The sequence below is a fragment of the Oncorhynchus kisutch genome, linkage group LG18 (assembly GCF_002021735.2).
Source record: "Oncorhynchus kisutch isolate 150728-3 linkage group LG18, Okis_V2, whole genome shotgun sequence".
Classification (NCBI taxonomy): Eukaryota; Metazoa; Chordata; class Actinopteri; order Salmoniformes; family Salmonidae; genus Oncorhynchus; species Oncorhynchus kisutch.
Genome location: NC_034191.2, coordinates 19,744,378 through 19,770,529, shown reverse-complemented (window position 1 = coordinate 19,770,529; position 26,152 = coordinate 19,744,378). Strand labels below are relative to the sequence as shown.

General features: G+C 43.2%; 2 protein-coding genes across 11 annotated transcripts in view; both read right to left on the bottom strand.

Annotated features, from left to right (window-relative positions):
* Nucleotides 1–15,034, bottom strand: part of LOC109882823 (eukaryotic translation initiation factor 4 gamma 1) — a 70,205-nt gene extending 55,171 nt beyond the window's left edge. For 6 of the 10 annotated variants that reach the window (XM_031795500.1, XM_031795506.1, XM_031795504.1 and 3 more), the window contains exons 1-5: nt 14,912–15,034; nt 7,007–7,086; nt 6,786–6,891; nt 6,585–6,668; nt 6,131–6,163 (exon numbers count right to left, since the gene is read on the bottom strand). In XM_031795500.1, the coding sequence (XP_031651360.1) occupies nt 6,131–6,163; nt 6,585–6,668; nt 6,786–6,848 (180 nt within the window). In that variant the 5' untranslated portion in view covers nt 6,849–6,891; nt 7,007–7,086; nt 14,912–15,034. Of the gene's footprint in view, nt 1–6,130; nt 6,164–6,339; nt 6,402–6,584; nt 6,669–6,785; nt 6,892–7,006; nt 7,087–13,258; nt 13,337–14,583; nt 14,821–14,911 lie in introns of those variants that run through there. The other 4 variants (XM_031795501.1, XM_031795503.1, XM_020474919.2 and 1 more) reach the window with 4 other exon arrangements.
* A 448-nt stretch (nt 15,035–15,482) lies between these two features.
* Nucleotides 15,483–25,598, bottom strand: LOC109882825 (26S proteasome non-ATPase regulatory subunit 2-like). The gene is made up of 20 exons (XM_020474924.2): nt 25,375–25,598; nt 24,261–24,317; nt 23,613–23,777; nt 23,173–23,294; nt 22,503–22,727; nt 22,150–22,308; nt 20,570–20,714; nt 20,049–20,109; nt 19,795–19,941; nt 19,436–19,542; nt 19,164–19,291; nt 18,892–18,979; nt 18,521–18,785; nt 18,224–18,369; nt 17,877–17,960; nt 17,534–17,702; nt 17,189–17,283; nt 16,964–17,090; nt 16,555–16,673; nt 15,483–16,255 (listed from the first exon to the last, which is right to left on the bottom strand). The coding sequence occupies exons 1-20, from the start codon at nt 25,477–25,479 to the stop codon at nt 16,073–16,075; spliced, it is 2,697 nt and encodes an 898-aa protein (XP_020330513.1). The 5' UTR covers nt 25,480–25,598; the 3' UTR covers nt 15,483–16,072.
* Between the last annotated feature and the right edge of the window lie 554 nt (nt 25,599–26,152).

Below are 26,152 nucleotides of genomic sequence, written 5' to 3'. Positions count from 1 at the left end.
AGGCAGCGTGCAATTGGCATGCTGACTGCAAAAATGCCCACCAGAGCTGTTGCCAGAGAACTGAATGCTAATTTCTCTACCTTAAGCCACCTCCAACATCGTTTCAGAGAATTTGGCAGTACGTCCAACCGGCCTCACAACCGCAGACCACGTGTAACCACGCAAGACAAAGAGGATGGCTGATGTTTTACATGCCCGTAAACAATTATGCTATTTTGTTCATTTGTAACTTATTTTGTACATTATGTTGCTGCTACCATCTCTTATGACTGAAAATAACTTCTGGACATCAGAACTGGGATGACTCACCACGAACTGGAATAAGCTTTATCCTTTAACGAGTCCGACGAGTAAGATATACTGCTCTCCCGGGAACAGGCCCAGATCCCAGTCATTTGCGTGAAGAAAAGACGGAGGGAAAGAGGATGCAGATCAAGCTGTCTTTTGAGAATCTGTAGATGAGCGAGAACTCCCACTGCCATAAATTCTACTTGCTAACATGCAATTATTGGAAAATAAAATTGATGACCTACGACTACCCTCGCAATGAGACATTAAGAACTGTAATATCTTATGTTTCACCGAGCCGTGGCTGAACGACTATATGGATAATAGAGCTGGAGGGATTTTAATGCACCGGCAGAACAGAGAAGCTATGTCTGGTAAGACGAGGGGTGGGGATGTGTCTTTTTGTCAATAACAGCTGGTGCTCGACGTCTAATAATAAAGAAGTCTCGAGGTATTGCTCGCCTGAGGTACCTCACCTAAGTACCTTATGATAAGCTGTAGACCACACTATCTATATTATTCATAACCGTCTATTTACCACCACAGACCGATGTTGGCACTATGACCACACTCAACCAACTCTATAAGGCCATAAGCAAATAAGAAAATGCTCACCCAAAAGCAGCGCTCCTAGTGGTTGGGGACTTTAATGCAGGTAAACTTAAATCAGATTTACCTAATTTTTACCAGCATGTGACATGTGCAACCAGAGGAATTCCTGCTTACAAGCAAACACTAAAGCAAGGGCGGCAGGTAGCCTAGTGGTTAGAGCGTTGGGCCAGCAACTGTAAGGTTGTTAGATCAAATCTCTGAGCAGACAAAGTAAAAAATCTGTCATTCTGTCCCTGAACAAGGCAGTTAACCCACTGCTCATAGGCAGTAATTGTAAATAAGCATGTGTTCTTAACTGGACTTGCCTAGTTAACATTTTATTTAAAATCGCTCAACACGGAAGTGGTCAGATGACGCCGATGCTACGCTACAGGACTGTTTTTCTAGCACAGACTGGAATATGTTCTGGGATTCATCCAATAGCATTGAGGAGTACACCACCTCAGTCACCAGCTTCATTAATAAGTGCATCGATGACATCGTCCCCACAGTGACCGTACGTACGTACGTACGTACAGTGCCTTGCGAAAGTATTCGGCCCCCTTGAACTTTGCGACCTTTTGCCACATTTCAGGCTTCAAACATAAAGATATAAAACTGTATTGTTTTGTGAAGAATCAACAACAAGTGGGACACAATCATGAAGTGGAACGACATTTATTGGATATTTCAAACTTTAATAAATCAAAAACTGAAAAATTGGGCGTGCAAAATTATTCAGCCCTTTTACTTTCAGTGCAGCAAACTCTCTCCAGAAGTTCAGTGAGGATCTCTGAATGATCCAATGTTGACCTAAATGACTAATGATGATAAATACAATCCACCTGTGTGTAATCAAGTCTCCGTATAAATGCACCTGCACTGGTCCGTTAAAAGCGCAGAGAGCATCATGAAGAACAAGGAACACACCAGGCAGGTCCGAGATACTGTTGTGAAGAAGTTTAAAGCCGGATTTGGATACAAAAAGATTTCCCAAGCTTTAAACATCCCAAGGAGCACTGTGCAAGCGATAATATTGAAATGGAAGGAGTATCAGACCACTGCAAATCTACCAAGACCTGGCCGTCCCTCTAAACTTTCAGCTCATACAAGGAGAAGACTGACCAGAGATGCAGCCAAGAGGCCCATGATCACTCTGGATGAACTGCAGAGATCTACAGCTGAGGTGAGAGACTCTGTCCATAGGACAACAATCGTATATTGCACAAATCTGGCCTTTATGGAAGAGTGGCAAGAAGAAAGCCATTTCTTAAAAATATCCATAAAAAGTGTTTAAAGTTTGCCACAAGCCACCTGGGAGACACACCAAACATGTGGAAGAAGGTGCTCTGGTCAGATGAAACCAAAATTGCACTTTTTGGCAACAATGCAAAACGTTATGTTTGACGTAAAAGCAACACAGCTCATCACCCTGAACACAACATCCCCACTGTCAAACATGGTGGTGGCAGCATCATGGTTTGGGCCTGCTTTTCTTCAGCAGGGACAGGGAAGATGGTTAAAATTGATGGGAAGATGGATGGAGCCAAATACAGGACCATTCTGGAAGACAACCGGATGGAGTCTGCAAAAGACCTGAGACTGGGACGGAGATTTGTCTTCCAACAAGACAATGATCCAAAACATAAAGCAAAATCTACAATGGAACGGTTCAAAAATAAACATATCCAGGTGTTAGAATGGCCAAGTCAAAGTCCAGACCTGAATCCAATCGAGAATCTGTGGAAAGAACTGAAAACTACTGTTCACAAATGCTCTCCATCCAACCTCACTGAGCTCGAGCAGTTTTGCAAGGAGGAATGGGAAAAAATGTCAGTCTCTCGATGTGCAAAACTGATAGAGACATACCCCAAGCGACTTACAGCTGTAATTGCAGCAAAAGGTGGCGCTACAAAGTATTAACTTAATAATTTTGCACGCCCAATTTTTCAGGTGTTGATTTGTTAAAAAGGTTTGAAATATCCAATAAATGTCGTTCCACTTCATGATTGTGTCCCACTTGTTGTTGATTCTTCACAAAAAATACAGTTTTATATCTTTATGTTTGAAGCCTGAAATGTGGCAAAAGGTTGCAAAGTTCAAGGGGGCCGAATACTTTCGCAAGGCACTGTACATATCCCAACCAAAAGCCATGGACTTCAGGCAACATACGCATCAAGCTAAAGCTGCCACTTTCAAGGAGCGGGATACTAATCTGAATGCCTATAATAAATCCCGCTATGCCCTCAGACGAACCATCAAACAAACAAAATGTCAACACAGGATTAAGATTGAATCCTACTACACCGGCTACGACGCTCGTCGGATGTGGCATTCTTGAAAACTATTACGGACTACAAAGGGCTGTGCTTAGTGTTCTGCCTTGGCAAATCGCGCTGTTAAGACACTGATGCCCTTTGCAACCACGTACCTATGTGAGAGTGGATTCTCGGCCCTAGCATGAAAACTAAATACAGGCACAGACTGTGTATGGAAAATGATTTAAGGCGGAGACTCTCCAACATTGCAGAGTTATGTGCATCCTTTCAAGCACACCCTTCTCATTAACATGTTGTGAGCTATTTTTTTAGGCAAGTAAATTAAGAATCAAATCAAATTTATTTATATAGCCCTTCGTACATCAGCTGATATCTCAAAGTGCTGTACAGAAACCCAGCCTAAAACCCCAAACAGCAAGCAATGCAGGTGTAGAAGCACGGTGGCTAGGAAAAACTCCCTAGAAAGGCCAATACCTAGGAAGAAACCTAATAAGAAACAAATTCTTATTTTACAACAACGGCCTAGGAACAGTGGGTTAACTGTTAACTAGGCAACAGAATGACAGATTTTTACCTTGTCAGCTCAGAGCAACCTTTAGGTTACTGGCCTAACTCTCTAACCACTTGGCTACCTGCCGCCCCTATTCACAATTTTCGATGAACAAATAAGGTTTTATATGTAAGATGGCTAAATAAAGAGCAAAGTTATTGATTATTATATTATTTGTGCCCTGGTCCTATAAGAGCTCTTTGTCACTTCCCATGAGCCGGGTTGTGACAAACTCCCTCACTCTTATGTTTAATAAATGTATTGTATAGTGTGTGAGACAGGCTTACAATGATGGCAAAAAACAACATTTGAGAGTGTGCTGACCCTGGTGCTACAAGGGGTACGCAGCTGGAGGTGGAATGTTTGAAGAGGTACGGGACTATAAAAAGTTAGGGAACCACTGCCCTAGACCCACTCAAAATTGTATACCGCCCCAAAAGATTTACAGATGACGCAATCTAAATTCTGGAAACTAACCTATAGACCGAAAAGCATGACCAGTCAAATATATTTACTTCAATGAATAGGCAACAAAGCATTACAATCTTCTCCTGGACAACTGGCCAGAGCCAATTTCATTTATTGTTGTTTCTGCCATTACTAGCTAACGGAAACCCTGGTATGTGTGAACATGATAAGTTCCCAATAGAGGTAGACCGATTATGATTTTTCAACGCCGATACCGATTATTGGAGGACCCAAAGGGGCAGATACCGATTAATCGGCCGATGTAAAAAAAAAAAATTTGTTTGTAATAATGACAATTACAACACTGAATGAACACTTATTTTAACTTAATATAATACATCAATAAAATCAATTTAGCCTCAAATAATGTTCATTTTGTTTTAAATAATGCAAACACAAAGTGGGGGAGAAGAAAGTAAAAGTGCAATATGTGCCATGTAAGAAAGCTAACGTTTCAGTTCTTTGCTCAGAACATGAGAACATATGAAAGCTGGTGGTTCTTTTTAACATGAGGCTTCAATATTCCCAGGTAAGAAGTTTTAGGTTGTAGTTATTATAGGACTATTTCTCTCTATACCATTTGTATTTCATTAACCTTTGACTATCGGATGTTCTTATAGGCACTATAGTATTGCCAATGTAACAGTATAGCTTCCGTCCCCCTCCTCGCCCCTACCTGAGCTCGAACCAAGAAAACATTGACAACAGCCATACTCGAAACATCGTTACCCATCACTCCACAAAAGCCGCGGCCCTTGCAGCGGGGGGAATAACTACTCCAAATCTAAAAGAGAGTGACATTTGAAACGGTATTAGCGCACACCCAGCTAACTAGCTAGCCATTTCACATTGGTTATACCAGCCATTAGGCTGATAGGCTTGAAGTCATAAACAGCAATGTTTTTGCGAAGAGCTACTGGCAAAACGCACAAAAGTGCTGTTTGAATGAATGATTACGGGACTGATGCTGCTCAGTCAGACTGCTCTATCAAATCAGACTTAATTATAACATAACACACAGAAATACGAGCCTTAGGTCATTAATATAGTCGAATCCGTTAACTATCATTTCGAAAACAAAACGTTTATTATTTCAGTGAAATACGGAACAGTTTGCTATTTTATCTAACGGGTGGCATCCCTACGTCTAAATATTCCTATTACATTGCACAACCTTCAATGTATGTCATAATTACGTAAAATTCTGGCAAATTAGTTCAATGAGCCAGGCAGCCCAAACTGTTACATATACCCTGACTCTGCAAAAGAAATCACATAATTTCACCTGGTTAATATTGCCTGCTAAACTGGATTAGTAGTTATAACTAGTGATTATGATTGATTGTTTTTTATAAGATCAGTTTAATGCCAACTAGCAATTTACCTTGGCTTCTACTGCATTCGCATAACAAGCAGGCTACTCGTGGAGTGCAATGGTTAGAGCGTTGGACTAGTTAACTGTACGGTTGCAAGATTAGATCCCCTGAGCTGACAAGGTGAAAATATGTCGTTCTGCCCCTGAACAAGGTAGTTAACCCACCGCTCCTAGGCCGTCATTAAAAATAAGAATATGTTCTTAACCGACTTGCCTAGTTAAATAAAAAGGTATAAAAATACAAAATAAACACTTAAAATATATATTTTTATATCGGCGCCCAAAATACAGATTTCCGATTGTTATGAAAACTTGAAATTGGCCCTAATTAATCGGCCATTCCGATTAATCGGTCGACCTCTATATCCCAATGAATGGTCCTCAGAGACAAGACATCCCAGAATACTTTCTGAATAGGATTCTACGGCAGATTCAATCTTTTGGCCTCTGATATTAAACACGAGTTGGTTTTAGAACATGCAGTGCTCAGAAACAGTTCAGGAAGACAGGAAATGCAAGTGAAGAGAACTCCAGTGCCCACAATTCCAACCGAGCCCACCCAAATCAGACTGTTAGTACCTGTTGGTGTAAAGCACGGGGCACGGTGGCGAACTAGAAAAGGAGGACAAGACAGGTCACAGGTAAGAGGTTAAACCCAAATAGGGCACCAGCTGGAAAGCAGCGAATACAACCTTCCTCCAAAACCACACACAGATAGGAAGGCAGGGAGCAGGGATTAACATGAGGATTCAAAACACAATACAAGTCTCATCTGAGATCTGACATACTGATTTTGCCTTCCAGCAGTAACGTTGACAGGTTGGAGGGTGGAACGTACACACACTGGGCGCTAAAACAGTATGAGATGGAATCAACAGGAGAGCTTAGTTGTAGGAAAGAGTGAAGAGTTGGCATGTAGCATAATCTACATTCCTACCAATGGATTAAGATACTGCACTACGGAGAAGTATCCGACAGCGGAAATAATAAGTAATGTCAAGAGGTGAAGCTGTGGGGTGACGAACATGTGTACCTGTCGGGGCTGTGGCGCTGGGTTCATTTGTGGAGGTGGGGTGGCAAAGACAACAGAGGGGGGCTGTCCAGGAGGGAAGGTGGGCTGTGAAAGGGAGAGAAAAAGAGGGGCGAGACCATGATCAACAATATGGTTACCGATTGGACAAACCACAAGACAAGATTGAAGCTTCAATCTAAACAGACAGTAGATTCCCCTTACTAGCTGGAGTCCAGGGGAGAGGGCAGGGTGGGGTCGCGTTATAGACTGTGGTGCTTTATTCATTTCATGTGGTTCTGCATGGGTGCACTCGGACCTGCACAGAAATCTGAGAGGAGGAATAACAGAGTGGAGGAGGTGAAGAGAAAAAAAATTCTGTGATGAACTAGAAGAGAGCGAGAGACCAAGAGAATGGTGTTCAGGCTTTGTTGATCAGCACTCACACGTTGAACCGTGTTTAGTCCCAGGAACGGGAGCAAGGATGTGGTGTGCCAACGTGGTCGTCGTCTGTCCTGTGATCAACCTATCAGAGAGAGAGAGGGTGAAAGGTAAGATTGTCATCTCAGTTATGAGTCCAATGGTTTGGTACACAGGGGATACAATCCTATTCTCCAAGAGACAGGCATATAGTCTAGAGCTGGGAATTGCCAGGACCTCGCGATATGACATTTAGGTGCCAATACAAAATTGTGATTCTATATGTACACTATTGCGATTCGATACTGCGATTTAATTGCAAGTTGATGTTCTAAACACACAATATGTCTGCTGCAGAGACGAGAGATTAAGAGAAAATTTGTTTATCAGTCATGGAAATAAATAAAGTGTTGAAAACATGTTGACTCACTATATAAAAAGAACAAGCAATAGGATGAAAAATACCAGCGTTTTGGCACAGGTACAGCAGACTAGAGTTCAAAAATAGGGCTTAGGTGGGGTGGGGGCGTGGCCAATGGAGCGGTCGCTGACCGAACATCTTAGGCCTTGCTGCTGGCCGCAGTCACAAAATATGACCTTTTGTCAAGCTAATTTCTTGCAATTTTACACATCTCGCCATGGGGCTTGACAGAACATGTTCAGTTTTAAAGCAGATTTCCAGCAATTCTACACATTTCGCCATGGCTTATGCTATCTGAGTGACTCAAACATAACAAAATTGGCCTCATTACACAAATATCCTCTCCATCCTTACTATTGTCCCGATGGCCCCTGGGTAAAACCCAAGATTGTTTACTCCTAAAGTAACAGTAAACGCAGACTGCCCTGCCACACAAATAGCAATGGGGAAAAGCCCCAAATCATGCTGAGTCCATGTTTTATAAACAAAAATTACACTTCTGTCAGGTGAAAGAAGCCAAAACAGAAAAACTGACTGTTAGAGAAGAAAAGCACACTAGACAATCCCAGCATCTTTAACAAAATATAGATTGACTGTCGGAACAGCAAACTTAGGACATTTTCCACTGACGCTACCAAACCCTCAGAATGGTGGGGGGGTTGGAAGGGAAATGGCAATGTCTCTAAAAAGGAGGTGCTGGTTAATTAAGGTCAGAAACAGAGTGAGATTATAGCCCCGGAGTGTCAACTCCACACAAAGGGCTCTCCACAGTCTATGCAAACGGAGGTCCGTTTACACCAAGTTCCAAACATTCAGCCGCAAAAATGTACATAGAACTACATAGTGATGTAAACAGACCTACCTTTGCTTCTGTTGCATAGACCCCTTTAGAGGGTGTCCCTGTGCTCACCCTGACAGCAAGACAGCCAATGAAAGACTGCTTCACCCTGTGGGGAGAGACCCATGTTCTCCAAAGGGGAACCCTGGGACACACCCCATAGCAGAGACCTAAAGCTGTTCCCTCAGAAAGGTATGGATGGGGAGCACTTCACATACATGAAGGCTACAGTTGAGTTCCCTGATGAGCGAACAGTGATAACCATATACAGTGCCTTCGGAAAGTATTCAGGCCCCTTGACTTTCTCCACACTTCGTTACGTTACAGCCTTACTCTAAAATGGATTACTTTTTTAAATCTACACACAATACCCCATAATGACAAAGCAAAAACAGGTTCAAACATTTTTTGCTAATTTATATATATATATTTTAACTGAAATATCACATTTACATAAGAATTCAAATCAAATCAATTTATATAGCCCTTCGTACATCAGCTGATATCTCAAAGTGCTGTACAGAAACCCAGCCTAAAACCCCAAACAGCAAGCAATGCAGGTGTAGAAGCACGGTGGCTAGGAAAAACTCCCTAGAAAGGAATTCAGACTAGAGGTCGACCGATTATGATTCTTCAACTCCGATACCGATTAATCTGACAATTTATTTTGTTTGTAATAATGACAGTTACAACAATACTGAATGAACACTTATTTTAACTTAATATAATACATCAATTCCAATCTTCTCCTGGACAACTGGCCAGAGCCAATTTAATTTATTGTTGTTTCTGCCATTAATAGCTAACAGAAACCCTGGTATGTGTGAACATAAGTTCCCAATAGAGGTAGACCGATTATGATTTTTCAACGCCGATACCGATTATTGGAGGACCCAAAAGGGCAGATACCGATTAATCGTCCGATTTAAAAAATAAAAATTATTTGTAATAATGACAATTACAACAACACTGAATGAACACTTGACTTAATATAATACATCAATAAATCTATTTAGCCTCAAATAATGTTCATTTTGGTTTAAATGCAAAACAAAGTATGAGAAGAAAGTAAAAGTGCCATGTAAGAAAGCTAACGTTTCAGTTCCTTGCTCAGCACGAGAACATATGAAAGCTGGTGGTTCCTTTTAACATGAGTCTTCAATATTCCCAGGTAAGAAGTTCTAGGTTGTAGTTATTATAGGAATTATAGAACTATTTCTCTCTATACCATTTGTATTTTATTAACCTTTGACTATCGGATGTTCTTATAGGCACTTTAGTATTGCCAGTGTAACAGTATAGCTTCCGTCCCGCTCCTACCTGGGCTCGAACCAGGAACACAACGACAACAGCCACCCTCGAAGCAGCGTTACCCATGCAGAGCAAGGGGAATAACCACTCCAAGTCTCAGAGCGAGTGACGTTTGAAACGCTATTAGCACACACCCCGCTAACTAGCTAGCCATTTCACATCGTTTACACAAATTCTAGACTTAGTTATAACATAATAACACAGAAATATGAGCCTTAGGTCATTAATATGGTCAAACCCGGAAACTATCATCTCGAAAACAAGACGTTTATTCTTTCAGTGAAATACAGAACCGTTGCATATTTTATCTAAGGGGTGGCATCCATTAGTCTAAATATTCCTGTTACATTGCACAACCTTCAATGTTGTCATAATTACGTAAAAGTCTGGCAAATTAAGCGGCCCAAACTGTTGCATATACACTGACTCTGCATGCAATGAACGCAAGAGAAGTGACACAATTTCACCTGGTTAATATTGCCTGCTAACCTGGATTTCTTTTAGCTAAATATGCAGGTTTAAAAATATACACTTCTGTGTATTGATTTTAAGAAAGGCATTGATGTTCATGGTTAGGTACACATTGGAGCAACGATACGCACCGCATCAATTATATGCAACGCAGGACACGCTAGATAAACTAGTAATATCATCAACCATGTGTAGTTAACACGTGATTATGATTGATTTTTTTAATAAGATAAGTTTAATGCTAGCTAGCAACTCACCCTGGCTTACTGCATTCGCGTAACAGGCAGTCTCCTAAATGAGGGCAATGAGAGGCAGGTGGTTAGAGCGTTGGACTAGTTAACGGTAAGGTTGCAAGATTGAATCCCCGAGCTGACAAGGTGAAAATCTGTCGTTCTGCCCCTGAACAAGGCAGTTAACCCACCGCTCCTAGGCCGTCGTTGAAAATAAGAATGTGTTCTTAACGGACTTACATAGTTAAATAAAAGGTGTCTAAACATTTTTGGGGGGCTAAGTCGGTGTCCAAAAATACAGATTTCTGATGGTTATGAAAACGGCCCTAATTAAATCGGCCATTCCGATTAATCGGTCGACCTCTAATTCAGACCCTTTACTCAGTACTTTGTTGAAGCACATTTGGCAGAGATTACAGCCTCGAGTCTTCTTCGGTATGTTGCTACAAGATACACGCCAAAATTACAGGTGTGCGTTTCTCCCATTATTTTCTGCAGATCCTCTCAAGCTTTGTCAGGTTGGATGGGGAGCGTTGCTGCACAGCTATTTTCAGGTATCTCCAGAGACGGTCAAGTCCGGGTTCCAGCTGGGCCACTCAAGGACATTCATAGATTTGTCCTGAATCATGTCCAATCAATTGAATTTAACACAGGTGGACTCGCGACCGCAAGTGGTGCAAAATAAATGTACACATACACGTTATTCAATCATTGCGCGACAACTGCTCGCGAGTGACTACGTAGCCAGGCGCTAAAATATAACTTGGTTCTATTTGTGACGCTCAATGCGCTGCCAGTCCTGCCTCTCAAATCTCCTCATTGGTTTTTAGGAGCATATATCCAAACGGACAGTTCCTTTGACCTCAGGGCTTGGTATTTGCGCAGACATGCACCGTCAGCTGTGGGGCCTTATATAGGCAGTTGTGCACCTTTCCAAATTATGTCCAATCAATTGAAATTAACACAGGTGGACTTCAATCAAAACATCTCAAAGATGATCAATGGAAACAGGATGCACCCGAGCTAAATTTCAAGTCTCATGGCAAAGGGTCTGAAGTCTTATTTAGATAAGTAATCTGTTTTTCAAAAAAATAAAAATGTTTTCGCATGGTCAATTATGGGGTATTGTGTGTAGATTGCTGAGAAATTGTTTAAATTATACATTTTAGAATAAAGCTGTAATGTAACAAACTGTGGAAAAAGTCAAGGGGTCTGAATACCTTCCAAAGTCACTGTAACTCATTCACCTACTATTCTGGCAGCATTAATTAAGTGTGTGTGCGCGCATACACACACACACTAAACCAACTCAGTAAGTATCCTACTCCCGCAGCGATAGTGCTGCACTGCAGAACTGACTTGGCAGGTTAGCCCAAGGAACCAGGGGGTGGAGGGAGATATGTGAACCCCAGCCAAGACCACACCAACCAGGCCCAGTCATCTGAGATGGCCTGACAGGAAGTAGAGAGAGCGGGATAAGTGGTTGTGGGGTCGTTCAAGTTCAACAGAGACCGATGCATAACCCCAACATGACACCATGACCTAGTGAGGGTGGGAGCACAGAGCTGTTGCCTTAACAAGGCTGAAAAAGTGTTTGTTTGCATGTGCAACTATGCACTAGTGGATAATTCAAGCTGCGCGTCTATGTGAACGGTAGCATCAGGGTAAGTTCACAATGTTTTGTTATGCAGTCTCAACCCCCAAGAGTGGTTCAGGCAATTACTAAACAGTGGCATTGACATGTCACATGCTTAACGATTGAATTGCCAGCCTCCGATTCTCAGACAATTTAGCATACGTGATAGTCGGCTTTAAAGGAACTGTACTGCCTGGATGGATAGGCACAAACACAGTAGCTTGCACGACCTTTGAAATGTCTGCTGAGTTAACATGCTTTAAAGTTTTACAGTATTGCCCAGGTCAATAGGCCTATGGCAGTGCCACACAAAGAAATGTGTATGTGATGGAAAGGAAGGAAACAAGACGTCACTCGCATCATTTTTCGATGTAAACCATAGCTTAATATATAACAAGCCTTACGGGGGACAATTAGCTCTGGATTGTTGTGGTCTGTCTTGCCCTAAAATTCTTGCTACAATGACCTCATTCCTATCACTGCTCATCAGCCAGATCCCATCCCAGAGAGCATTTCAAATGTGATAAAGAACTTTACATTTGTTGGGCAGAATTTAATTACAGTGTTCTCTGTACATTGGATTTGGATTATCAACAACATTCAAATTACAGGTGAGTGATCTCATTTTCTACATCAGGACTTCCTAACCCTTTTCACCCAGGACCAGACAGGTGTGTACCCCCAAGTGGCACAGTGGTCTTAGGAACTGCATCTCAGTGCAAGAGGCATCACTACAGTCAAATCCAGGCAGTATCACACAATTGGCCCGGCGTCGTCTGGGTTTGCCTGTCATTGTAAATAAGAATTTGTTCTTACTGGTTTACCTAGTTAAATAATGGTTACATTACTAAATTACAATGGTGGCACACTTGGCAGGCTAAAGCAGTTATTGGTTACGGATTATCACAATCCCACGAATTCAACATGAAAGACAAAGCTATTCAAACAAAAGGCATTTGGTTGAGTACTAATAATGGGGCACATCTGGGATCATGGCTCGCCTGACTCAAGGCTCACGAGCTACTCTGAATCGGCATCCATTTTGAGCGGAGGTTCTCAGTCAAATTCACTTGTCCGTAAACGCCGTATATCGGCAATCGCTTCTCTCATGCAGATGTTACTACAACAGAAACACAACTTGTCTGGCAAGGATACTCGACATTTGAGCGAATGCCAAGTTGATTCTTTCCTACGCTACATGATCCTTAGCATTAATGTTCAAGCCACACACCGGTCATTGTTCATTCACGCACAACATGGTTACAAATTCACAGGACAACAAAAAAAGCAGACCTGACGACTGTCACAATACACACAGTAATATTGCTAACTACATGCATGTAGGCTACGGATAGTGGATAACTTTCAAACCCTCAGTTCTGCCAAGTTCCGATAACGTGAAACGAAAAGGCGTGTAGGATGGCTACGCTGTGCGGCGCCATGTTGTTCAAACAGCTTTTTAGGTCGTCACTAGTTACCACAGCCACAAAGTTATAAACACCACCTATTTACACAATTTACCCTAACCACAGTGCTAACCTCGTGTCTAGCCTTATATTAAGACCAAAAACTAAGATGTGTTACATTTTTCTTAACGATATAGCCAGCGCTTTCCCAAGCCAACTTGAGTTACCACGTGGTTGGTTTTCAGGCTTTAGCGCGCGTAGTAAGTGTGGCACAGTGCACACGCAGAAGCCGGCTTCTTGTTCTCTTAACAGATTTAGATGATCTAATTTGCCTGTTTTCAGTTTAGTTCGATTGTCAACGCTTTATAGCAAACCCTAAAGTGCATATGATTACATGCAGGCTAGCAAGCAAGTAGTTGGTGATGAACGTTCCACTCCGTTCTCTTATATCGAGGCGGATATGTGAACGAAGTTGAGCGTTCCTCAGCTAGCAAGCAGTCTCCCAAATACCGAAAAGATTAATGAAAAGATGGAAACCAACGTCTGTGGCAACTACTACCAATAAACGGATCAGCATCAGTGCCATTTAAACCGCAGGGTAGCATCCTCGTCATGCTGTGTCATCCTCTGAACATGACGCATGGGATCCAAGGACCGAACTTGACAATGTAGATCCTACCACTGGCCATACATAAGCAGTATGTATTCTCAGTTAACTGAGATCCCATAATATCACATCCCTCTGTCAAATTACACACGCCACATACATGTGGACTATATGCCACGTTCAAAACAACTGGGAACTCGGAAATAAACTACTTTGGCGTGTTCAAGACAACAGGGAACTAAAAGCCCCAACTGAGAAAACCCATTTTGAACAATCATCCAGTCGGGTACTTTCTAGGGCTAAGACTTTCCGACCTGAAGAGCATTGGCGTCATGACTTGACCTCTTTTTCCGAGTTCCCAGTTGTCTAGAAAGCACCACACAGCTAGATAACACTGGTTACAACACAACCATGCGGACTGGAAGGCGACAAAATGCTGCATCCTTAACCAGCACCAACTAACTACCGGTACGTCAACTATAATTCTTAAACTGGGGTCAATGTCCATTCCTCAAGAATAAACTAACATATGGCATGACATTTGTTACCGAAAACAAGCAATCATTCACCCACAAACCGAGAAAAGCATAGGACAGTTTCTCATAACGTTAACAAATCCAACTGAAGTTAGCTTGCTACCTCAAATCAATACCAAAGCCGGCTGCATATAGAAGAATTCTTACCATAAATTTGTTTAATGTTGAAGGATATTGGCTAGCTAATAAAGTGATTCAAAATGTCGAAACCTTCTGCCTTCGTCAATTCTATTTCGTAAGCTAACGTTTATAACCTCCTAAGACTTAGGAAGGGGGTGTCCTATCCCTTTTTGGGGTGGGGGTTGGTCGGGCTAGCAGAGGAAAAATCAGTCTGGAAAAAGAGCGACAACTCTATCCCCCAGATCGATCTACTGGGTTTAAAGTCCATTAAAATGCGCGGATGAATGCTGGTTGTCAATTGGTTTCTCACAGTTCTTAACTAGCAAAGAATATAGTTGGAAACCCTAACATTTACCTTTCTCTCCTTCAGTCCGCAGTCGGACGGAATGGACTGGTTCCGGAAGCCGGTAGTCAAATTCCGGTTTAATCACAGTCATGTGACAGGGACGCCGGTGTGATTTTAGCTACACGTTTTAGTTAACGATGTACTGCTGAACCACAAACTAATATCCAGTACACTATTCGTTTAATATTAAACTTATTCATATACACACACAAAACAAACTCGCCGGTTGATTTGACTTGCATGGGCGTAGCCAGAGTCTTGACAGTGTAGTCTAAACAGTTTATCAAGAAGTGTAAAATGTATGTGTTTAATATGCATTCTTTCATTACATGTGTATTTCAAATGTTCAATAAAATGTGTCCATTGTCTGCAACATCCAGCAGTCCAGCAATTATTCATACCTTTGCTGCAGTGAGGGTTCATGACCAGTGTCACCTCAGTTCCTCCTTGCCCCTGCCCAGTTTCATAATTAGCCATCCAGATCTGCAGGCTGTTTTAAAGCATCATAAATAATGACAGACCTTTCAGAAACTTGTCCCTCATATGACAAACTGACCTGGTGATAGACAAGTCCACCAAATGGATCTGACACTTTTATTTTAACCTTTTGTACAGTACTGTAACAAAACAAAATTTAAAAAAAACTGGATGAAGACACATTTTCCATGCTCTAATTACAAAAGGAGGTTATCATGGGTGGGGAAAGAAACTGGTTGTAGTATTGATGCAGACTGAGCTTATGTTGTTCATCAGCCCAATTCAGATCAGCTCTGAAAAATATCTGATGTGATTGGTCTAAAGACCAATTAGTGGGGAAAAATATCACAAACCGGGAGAGGCTGAACACTTCCTTCCTGATGGCTGACCCTAGTTATTGTGGAGCCTGAAAGAGTAATACATGTAATACGTTTATGTGGAACTGATCCTAGATCAAAGAGTAAACTAATTGAAACAGTGAATGAGGTCCCATTTTCCACTCCCTGCTCCAGTCAGTTTGGCCACCCAGAACACAAGCATATTTTCACAGTATGGAGAGAAGCTGTTGACAAGAGAAAGAGGGGTAGGCCTTCCTGGCTCTTTTCAGACATGGAATAAAGTACTAAAACATGAGGTGTAAACGAGCCAGGGAGGGCTACCCCAGCTACCAATGAGGGACCACTAGGGGGCAATCTAAGCATCGTAGTTGGGGTTCTTGCGGAGGATGACGAAGCCCTCCAGGATGGGGGTGACTGGGAGATACTCCTCTGTGGCCAGCTCTGCCCTCTCTCCATGGGCCAGGAGCACCGGCGTGGTGTGGGTCTGGAAACCTGTGATGGCTTTGGGCTTACCGGCCTGACCAACCACGTCCACCGCCTATAGACCAATTACATACGTAAACCATGAGGTCGAATCCACTCTGCCATCATCTTATAGCATTTCATCCTGAGAGTGAAAAGCACTTGCACATCTAGACGTTACTTCGCATTGGAGATGTTCAACCATTATTAAAATGAAAATCTCCAGTACATTTCACTTGCAAAGCAGCACATCGTGCTAACGTTTTGGCCTTCATCACACCATCTAGGCTACATCCTCAACGAGCATTGTATTTTGAATATGAAGTTAATCCTCCAGGCTCTTATTAAGAGCATAGTGTGAGCAGCAGTCCTTACCTGTCCCACCCTGACAGACACGGGCAGTGGCCTCAGCTCCTCGTCGAATGTGACCAGCATACGGGGCTGCATGGCAGCCACTAGGCCATAGAGAACGTAGTGAGACTTCCCCAGGATTACTGCAGCACACACAGGAAACAGCAGGGGGCGATGTCAAACAGACAAATATTTAGAACTGGGTCAAGGCATTTAGATTACTACAAGGGCCAATGCCATTCAGGAGTTGAACAATTGCTAATTGTTGTTTTTTTAAGTGGAATTTTCCATCCATACATTGAAATTCAGGTCACTTCCTCAAATTACTCAACATAAATGGACTTCACCCCAATCCTAAACAAACAGATGTGGAAAAACAGAGGGGGGAAGCAAATAAAATGAGTGGTGAAGAGTAATGAGGAAAAGGGCTTACTGTTCTTGACATCGAGGAAGGAGACTAGGACAGTGAGTAGTCCTGCCACAGCCACCTGACTCATCAGCTGCCTGTCACTGTGGTATGGACACAGTGTCAATGTCCCTTTACCCAGGTGAGTCAGACCCTGTGGACATGGCACAGAGCAAGGGTTAGGAGACACAGACTCTCCCCCTCTAACGCGTAGGTTAGAGTGCCAGAGCGGCACCTCTTTTTGCAACCCACCTGTGCAAGTCGGACCATAAAGAGGTTGTTGGGGTCTTTGGCATGGTACTGAGCCAGCTGCCTCAGCATGGCAGCCAGGCGGGCATTGTTTGTTCCTGCAGAGAGAGTGAGATGGAGCCGTGAGTCGTCATGGAAACCAATCACAGCTTGAGACGCAGTCAATGGAGAAGGTCTCATACTTCGATGTCATCTGGCACAGTGAATTCACAGTTATAGGTATTTTTCTTATTCAAGGACAAGGAATAATTACAGGGGAACATTGTAATAACTTAGTGAGGCAAATCTAAATAACTTTGAACGTCTCAATATAATAATGAAGACACTGACTGATTGGGGCCCACTCACCGCTGCCTACCATGCCCATGGCAAAGATGGAGTTGTGGGAGACCTCTGGGTCAGCATCGTGGGAGAACTTGCTGAGTGTGTCCAGGATGTTGAGGCGAGGATTCGACACGGAGATCAGGGCCAAGGCCAGAGGTACCGCACGCCTTAGAGTAGGCTCTCCATACCGCAACTAGGAGAGTGAGTGAGATGGAGAGAAGGCAAGACAATGGAGAGATGAAGAGAAAAACAGTTATATGTAGGATGGTTGGATTGAGCCAAAGAGACAGGGGCTAAATCAACCCCCAACATGTCCTGAAAATGTGTTGAAGCCAAATGGAGTGAACAGGACAGAGGTTATACTGACCAGGTGTCCAAATGCCCGTAGTGCCATCTCTGAGCCAATCTCTTCTCCCATAGCAATGAGTGCAATACCCAGGACAGCCACACCCTGGGAGGGGGAAGCAGAGAGCAGATTAGTTCAATATCAAATCTCAATTCAAACCCCTCATTAGATTGTATTTTACATTTGTCGTCATTTAGCAGGCACTGTTATCCAGAGTGGCTTACAGGAGCAATTAGGGTTAAGTGCCTTGCTCAAGGCCACCAACAGATTTTTCACCTATTCAAACCAGCAATGTTTTGGTTACTGGCCCAACACTCTTAAAGCACTAGCCTACCTGACACCCCTTTATTAACAAACGCCTGGCATACCTGGTGGGAGCCCATGTCAGCTGCACTCTCTTTCTTGTCTTTATCCTTCTTATCCTTCTTGTCTTTTTCTTCCTCCTTCTCTTTGGCTTCATAGTGCTCACTGCAGATGTGGAGCAGCTGCTGCACCTTCAGTACATTACCAGAACCTAGCATGCAGAGAAACCGAGAGATAAATATAGGAAAGCCATCACTTGTAAATCTCAATGAGATCACCTGTATAAATAAATATGTAAATCAAAAAAAAAAATTAACACAAAATTGGAGACAAAATGATAACTCTGGAGCTATGAGACTGACCTGCATAGGCACAGACGTCCACCAGCGTGTTAGCGAAGCTGCGGAAGGGCTCAGGCACCACCTGCAGCGCTGCCAGGGTGGTCTCAATGGCCTCCCCTTTACCCAGGTGGTTGAGGCCCAGGCCCAGGGGCAGCCAGCGGGCGTATGTGTCTTTTAGCTCCAGCTCACTCTTCTCCATGATGGACTGGACGATGGTGGAGGTGACGTCACCGTTGCACGAGCCCACCGCGATCATACCGCACGCCAGCGCCGTCACACCTGCCACCTGAGAGTGTGTGACAAGACATAACATGGGACAGTGAGCTGGGTTTAATGAGTGTGGATGTGTAATAGACTTAAGAAGACAAACTGTGGAACTACACACACAGTACCTCCATGCTGGACTTGGAGTCTACCATGACAGGCAGCAGCAGAGAGAGGACGTCCTCACGGTTCGAGCCAGCATATGCCAGGCCCAGGCTGGGGATAGAGGAGAAAGGTCAGGGTCAAACCCCACCTAAACAAGTACTTTTCACAGGCAGAGATTACATTGTGCTAATGGACTAAACAAACCTCAATACAAATCTTTAATGTACAAGAGGTGTCAGGCAGTAGGGGCTAGGGGTTGATTTGGGACTAAACACGCATTTCCTTCTCTCCTTACCCGAAGATGGCTCCTATCCGCATGACGTTGCTGTTGTGGAGGACGTAGTCTGACAGCAGGGCCAGGGCCGGGTCACACTCATTCCTCACCCCAGAGTTTACTATGCCACAAGCCAAGAGGGCGCCCGACTACAGGGAGAGAGAGAAGAGAAAGAGAGGGGGAGACATATCTACATGAATAGGATGTTTAGGGCTTTTCTGGATGCTGTGAAGGTTGTGGTGAGGAGGTTTTAATGCAAGGTGTTTGGTAAGAGGCTGAGTGTGTGTGCTGACCTTAATGTAGTCTTCTGAGGAGTAGAGGTACTTGTCTATCTGTGTCAGACCACCATCCACATCCCACAGCAGGATCATCCCCAGAGAGGCTGCAGCACTCAGCATACCTGGAGATAAACACAGAATTAGCAACATTTACACAACAGCAATATATTATTTTTGTTACTATGCTTGAAATTAAGGATTAGCAACGAAGGCAATACATTAAGTTGCTGCTAAGCATCCTAGATTCATGAGACTGGTACTCACTGTCGAACCACCAAACATGAACCAATTTTCAGTCAAACCCCCACAAATGTGAACCACGAGGCCCATTTGAAGACGGGGATGTGAGGCTGTGTGTGTGTGGTTTCCCTCACCATGGTCTTTGTTCTTGTACAGCCATTTGTTTCCGTCGTCTGTGAGCAGCTTGTCCTGTCCAAACCCTGCGTTGACGAAGCCGTTGACAAATGAGGAGGCCAGGTTCATACGAGCAGAGTCCACCTGGGAACCACTTCCTCCAAACCCTGACAGACAGACAATGGCATGATGAAAAGGAGGATGAGGATAGAGGAGTGTGATAGAACACGACCAGGACATTAGTGAGCTGCTGAAGTGAAGGTGCTGAACTCACTGTTGTTCTCCAGGTGGGTTTTGTAGATGTCATCTGGGACTTTGGGTTCCATGATGTCCAACTGTAAAGAAAGGGAACAGTATGTTACTGGCTGCCTGGTGCTGAGTCATAGCCACTAACAGGCTTAAATGTCTTTCACTAATTGGTTTATTCACTATACCAGCCATTTATTATCCTCTAGCCTCATTTGTTCTCTCACTCTATGCACCATTATTCTCCCACATGACCCCTACCCCACTCTTTCACTCTCCTCTTGGTACCTTCTTCAAGCCTCCTCCATTTCCCCCTCAAAAATATTAAATAAGAGCACAGTCCTCTAACTCATCTCTACAGGTCATATTCCCCTCTCCTTAGTCCTACTCTAAAAACCCTTTCTCTAACATACACTCAGCCCTCAGTCAGTCACACTCCATCCACTGACTTCAACAGTGACCCACTCCTGTCCTGCTCTAAACACTCACTCTTACAACCCCCTCCACTCTCTCTAGTAGTCTACCCATCTTCCCTCTTTCTCTCCTCACCTCTCGGGCCAGGGCCAGGAAGTTGCTGTTGAGCTGGACGTTGGACATGATCTCCGTCAGGTCCTCGTAGTCCTCCACGTCCTCGTTGAGCTCCAGGAACATGCCATGTCGGCCCAGCATGAAGGCCATCTCCTTCTGGATCACACTACAGGAAAACACCCACTAAACCATCAACTCTTCATGCACATCATTAACTATGGAAAACACTGCTGAATACATTCCCAATGACTGTCAGTAGAAAATGTGAATAACGATTAGAAAGAAAATACTGTTTACCACTATAGGTTGTACAGGGAACTGCTAAAATAAATGAAACACCAACATAAAGTTTTCTAATTGGGAGTTGGGCCACCACAAGCTGCCAGAACAGCTTCAATAGGCCTTGGCCTAGATTTGACAAGTGTCTGAAGGGATGCGACACCATTCTTCAACAACAAAAATAAAAAATAAATTGGGTTTTGTTGACGGTGGTGGAAAACGCCATCTCAGGCGCCGCTCTAAAATCTCAAATAAAATGTTCAATTGGTTGAGATCTGATGACTGAGACACACACCCCTTTAAACACTGTATGCTCCTTTGAGACCCCTCTTTCAAAGTCACAGCTCTCTTCTAGCCATGGTAGCCAAAACAATAGGCAACCCTAAGCATGATGAAATGTTTTAATTGCTTAATTAACTTTGGAACCACACCTGTGTGGAAGCACCTGCTTTCAATATATACTGAACAAAAAAGTATAGTGTTGGTCCCATGTTTCATGACCTGAAATAAAAGATCCCAGAAATGTTCCATGTGCACAATCTTATTTTTCAACTTTTGTACACAATTGTCTTTATTTCCCTGTTAGTGAGCATTTCTCCTTTGCCAAGATAATCCATTCACGTGACAGGCGTGGAATATCAGGAAGCTGATTAAACAGCATGATCATTACACAAGTGTACCTTGTGCTTGGGAAAATAAAAGGACAAAATGTGCAGTCATCACAACACAATGCCACAGATGTCTCAAATTTTGAGACATGTTCAATTGGCATGCTAACTGCAGGAATGTCCACCAGAGTTGTTGCCAGAGATGAACCATTACTATACTATAAGCCACCTCCGTTGTTTTAGATAATTTGTCAGTACGTCCAACCGGCCTCACAACCGCAGACCATGTATAACCACACCAGCCCAGGACCTCCACAACCAGCCACCCCGACAGCTGATGAAACTGAAGAGTATTTCTGTCTGTAATAAAGCCCTTTTGTGGGGAACAACTCATTCTGATTGGCTGTTCCTGGCTCCCCAGTGGGTGGGCCCATGCCCTCCCAAGCCCACCCATGGCTTCGCCCCTGCCCAGTCATGTGAAATAGATTAGAGCCTAATTTATTTATTTCAATTGACTGACTTCCTTAAATGAACTCAGTAAGAATGATGAAATTGTATTGAATTTATATTTTTGTTCAGTATACTTTGTAGCCCTCATTTACTCAAGTGTTTCTTTCATGTTGGCAGTTACCTGTAGGTAGCACTTATTTCGAACGTTTTGCTGTGAGATAATTAAGTGTGAGAGTGCATTGAGTGTGTTGTGTCAGTCTGTACATGTCTTTGCAGGAGGTGAAGATGTTCTCCACCAGTTCCACGTCGTTGAGCATCAGGGCCAGCCTCAGGGCCTCTGGGTAACGGTTAAACTTCCTGAAGATGTTAAGGGAACACTTCAACAGGGCAGAGTTCTCTGGCTCAGGGACGTAGCTCACACAGCTGGCATAGAGAGAGAGGACAGAGGGTTTAGGTAATACTGATGAGAGGAACAACCTTTTGTCTCTTTAGGCTGCTGTTGGCACACTACAGGTATGTTGAGGCAGACTGTGGTACATGTGTTTGAACATGTGTGTGAAGATATATATATATATATGTTTGCCCCTCACATGGTAAGGTGTGTGTTGTGCACTCACCTGGTGAGGTAGAGGCAGACCTTGGCATATGCATTATCATCTATGTAGAGCTCCAGCATCTCCAGCTTCTCGACCTCCATCAGCAGGTCACAGGCCTCGTGCTCAGCATTGTGGGCCATGTTGTAGGGCACAATCTCCTTCACCAGCTTCAGCAAGGTCTCCTGCTGCGTCTTATCACTCTCCTCAACCTCCTGCCACTCCTTGGCCACCTCGCCCGCCAGGTGCCTACACACAAACACACCAGAGTTTAGGGTAGAAGACTAGGGCCGGGACGATACTCATAAGTATCGCTGAAAGAAAATAAAAGATTGAACTTCTTTAGGAAAACAGCCCAAATGTTGGAAACAAACATCCTTATGTTGTCATCCATAGTCACATGTATTTATTTTCCAAGCTATAGCACACAATATTTTACACACAGCAGATCGGTCTGCGTCGTGTTTTAATTTTTGCCATGGAAAAAAAATCTAAATACTGGTATTGTCACAGCCCTAGGTCAGACCACACAAACTGCCTACTGCTGCCAGGCATGGAATGAATGAGGCAAATAAGTCACATTTTTACTTAGTCTTCCATTGGTATCAATGCATGACAAAGTGAAAATTCTACTTAAGTAGAAGGTAGGATTCACCCATGTGTTAGCCGTTTCAAATGGCGTCCCGTACCCTACCTGACGTATTCATGTCCCCAGGACGCCAGCTCCTCCTGGGAGCCCAGCAGACGATACTTCAGACACTCCCGCTCCCCACTCATTGTCATGGCCAAGACCGACACCACGTCCGCACAGAAACTCTGCAAAAACAAAAAGACATGAGTTAGCTAGACATATCCATAAATACAGTTATGATCAGTCCTTCTGAACATGAATCCCTAGTTCCATCCAGAATTACGATGTCCAATATACTAGGTATATATCTTTGTTTTTCTTTTCTGTATCTCCAGTAACATTGTAAAATAAATCCATCCAAATGTTTTGCACAGTGGTTATAAAGTAAAAGCAGACAGGGAAAGGAAGCAATACAGTGGATGAGACAGTCTTACATTCCTTCCTCCTGTTTTCCCCACTGAACAGTTAGCCATTTAGCAAGGACATGGAATCAGTGTTCCCACCTTGTTCTCGCCAGGCACCATGCCCTCGTAGATCTCTTTGAGCTTGCCATAATGTGGCCGCAGGAACTTCAGGGGCTTGGGCACAGAGGTCATGGAGGTGGTGGAGGAGCGGATCTGCCTGCGCAGCTCCTCTAGAGCAGGCCGGTACAGAGACGTGTCTGTCTCCTGTGGGTGGGTGAGAGAGAAAGGGGGCAGGGGGAGTACAAAATTAAGTTTCATATGCATTAGCTACCAAAGTTCACGCAGTGTATGTAAATTACCGACTCTCCACTAATGCCTTATGTACAGTATAATACATAAGAATTGAAAAAGCTATACTGCCCTACCAAGCAAAAAGGCAGTATCTTCTCATAGCGTGGAATTGAGGAAAAATAGCTTTTTATTTACCTTGCTTTCACAGTAACTTTATGCAGTTACTGCTAACATGACCCCCATTTTCGCCAAAACACAATATAGGCAGGATACTTGTCCACACGATTAAGCATGTATTTAATGTAGCAAAAATGATATTGCTCATTTGGTAGAAAATTAGTTAGTTCCTGCCTTTTTGCTTGGTAGGGCAGTATAGTCCCAGTGTCTAAAGCAAAGCAGACTTTAGGTTTGGTAGTTATTGTGGTACTCGGCAGTTCTTGTGGTAGTGGTACTCACACCAAGCCTCTCCACCATCATCTCCAGCTCTTCTTGCAGCTGTTTGTCCTCATCAGACTGGAGAGAGAAAAAAGGAATTGACATTACAGTATGACAGATTCAATATGCAATGTTGGGCAATTTAATAACTGAACCCTGCACAGTAAACAGTCAAAAAAATAACAGGTCTTCCAACAGGGAACTATTGCAATAAAAGGCTGTGCAATTTGCTAACAGCTAGATATTGGGAGCATTTTGTCGTACACCGGTCCTATACCATTGTCGACTGATGGTAGGGTTGCCATGATAACTATGTATGTAACCTTGCCTCCATTGTTATGGTGTTTAAAATGGGCTTTTGTTAATGTACTCGCTAATAAGTTATACAACTCTCTCCATGTAAATAGCTAGCTAACTAAACAAACAAACACGTAAAAACTAAAGCCACCTCGCAATCAAAGATCACTGATCATGTCAAATCTAGCTAGCTACGCTGTCTCAACGAGACAATCTGAACCACAGGCAGGTTGCTACAGTTCCAAAGTCACTACTAGCTAGCTAACGTTACTGTCTATATCAAAGATTGGTATAACTAAACTGTGACTGTACTGTGGTAGCTAACTGTTGGCTAGTTAGCTAACAAGTTTGCTAACTGTTTGCTAGTTAGCTAACAACATTAGCGAACAGAGAGCCAACGTTAGGTATTTTGATTATGGTTGTTGACATTGCAACACTAACATTATTTAGCTAGGTAACGTTACATTATTTTAACTTGGCTAGCTAGATACTTAGCTAAATTTTATTTTACATTTCGGTAGTTACTTTCTGGCCTGTCATTAGCAATTGTTAGTTAACGTTAGCTAGCACAGCCAGCTCCTACTTTTACCCTAGGCTAGCAAGCTAACGTTAGGTAGTTTTATAACTCGCTTTCAGTCGGACATAATAATCGTAATTGTTGGCATCTCGTACTTAGCCAGCCATGTCATACTTTTCCATTAAAGGGGACTCAAACAGTTCGCTATTCTTTTGAATGACAACGCTTTCGGCCTGTTCAAACATGCAGTGAGTGAATGACTCAGGCAAAAACGCTACTCTGCTTCCCTTGTTCAAGATGTTGAGAAGTGTCCCAACTCACCAGTTCTTGCTCATCTTTTTTATCCTTGTCCTTCCCTGTGGGCTTAGTCTCCTTTAACTCTGTCTTTTCGGACTGCTTTTTCTCTTTATTTTTTGCCTCCTCCATGGTTGCAGTTTCACGGAATTCGGCTACGGATACACTGAACAACCGGAGACCGGGTACACCGCTTCCTCTCTTCAAGAACCGTTGTGTTCTACTGCCACCTGCTATGCAGGAATAATATTGCACCGATCCCTAACCTAACCCCAAGACGATATATGGCAGCACTTAGACTATCCAATGTTGACACTGTCGTGGCAGAATCAGAATTAGTTGGGTAACATAGATAAGACGTTTTATTTTCATAATATGCTTGTGAGATACTTGTCATTTAGAATGTATTTTGTTGTACTATAGTGTTGGCCGTTTGCAGTTATCTGTTCTCTGTCAGGGTTCAGTTACTTGGGCCACAGAAAGGGGAGAGGTCAAGCTTGTCTTCATATGTAAACGTATCTTTTAAACCATGTGAAAGGATGATTGAGGGGGAACCAATTATCTCTTGGCTTCACAATGTCTGTGTGCCAGTCACTCCCTACTTTTCCCATCGGGGAGAGGAGGTGGCAGTGTCTGGAACCATTCTATGTTCCAGACACTCTCCTCTCCGTGAGCTTGTCCAGGATGGGTTGTATTTGGGATGAGAGTGTCTAAAATGACAATTGATATATACCATTGGGTGAGGTAATGTCTTGGTACTATTTTGTACCAAGAACGAGATAAGAGGTTTGTTTAGGAGACCAAA

Bases quoted from the DNA above. Each gene is read 5' to 3' on its own strand.
- LOC109882825 (XM_020474924.2), bottom strand. From the start codon at position 25,479: ATGGAGGAGGCAAAAAATAAAGAGAAAAAGCAGTCCGAAAAGACAGAG. The intron at 24,318-25,374 runs GTGAGTTGGGAC...TTCTCTCTCCAG, and splicing joins AAAAAGATGAGCAAGAACTG to TCTGATGAGGACAAACAGCT. The intron at 16,256-16,554 runs GTAAGGACTGCT...ATTGGTCTATAG, and splicing joins TGTCTGTCAGGGTGGGACAG to GCGGTGGACGTGGTTGGTCA.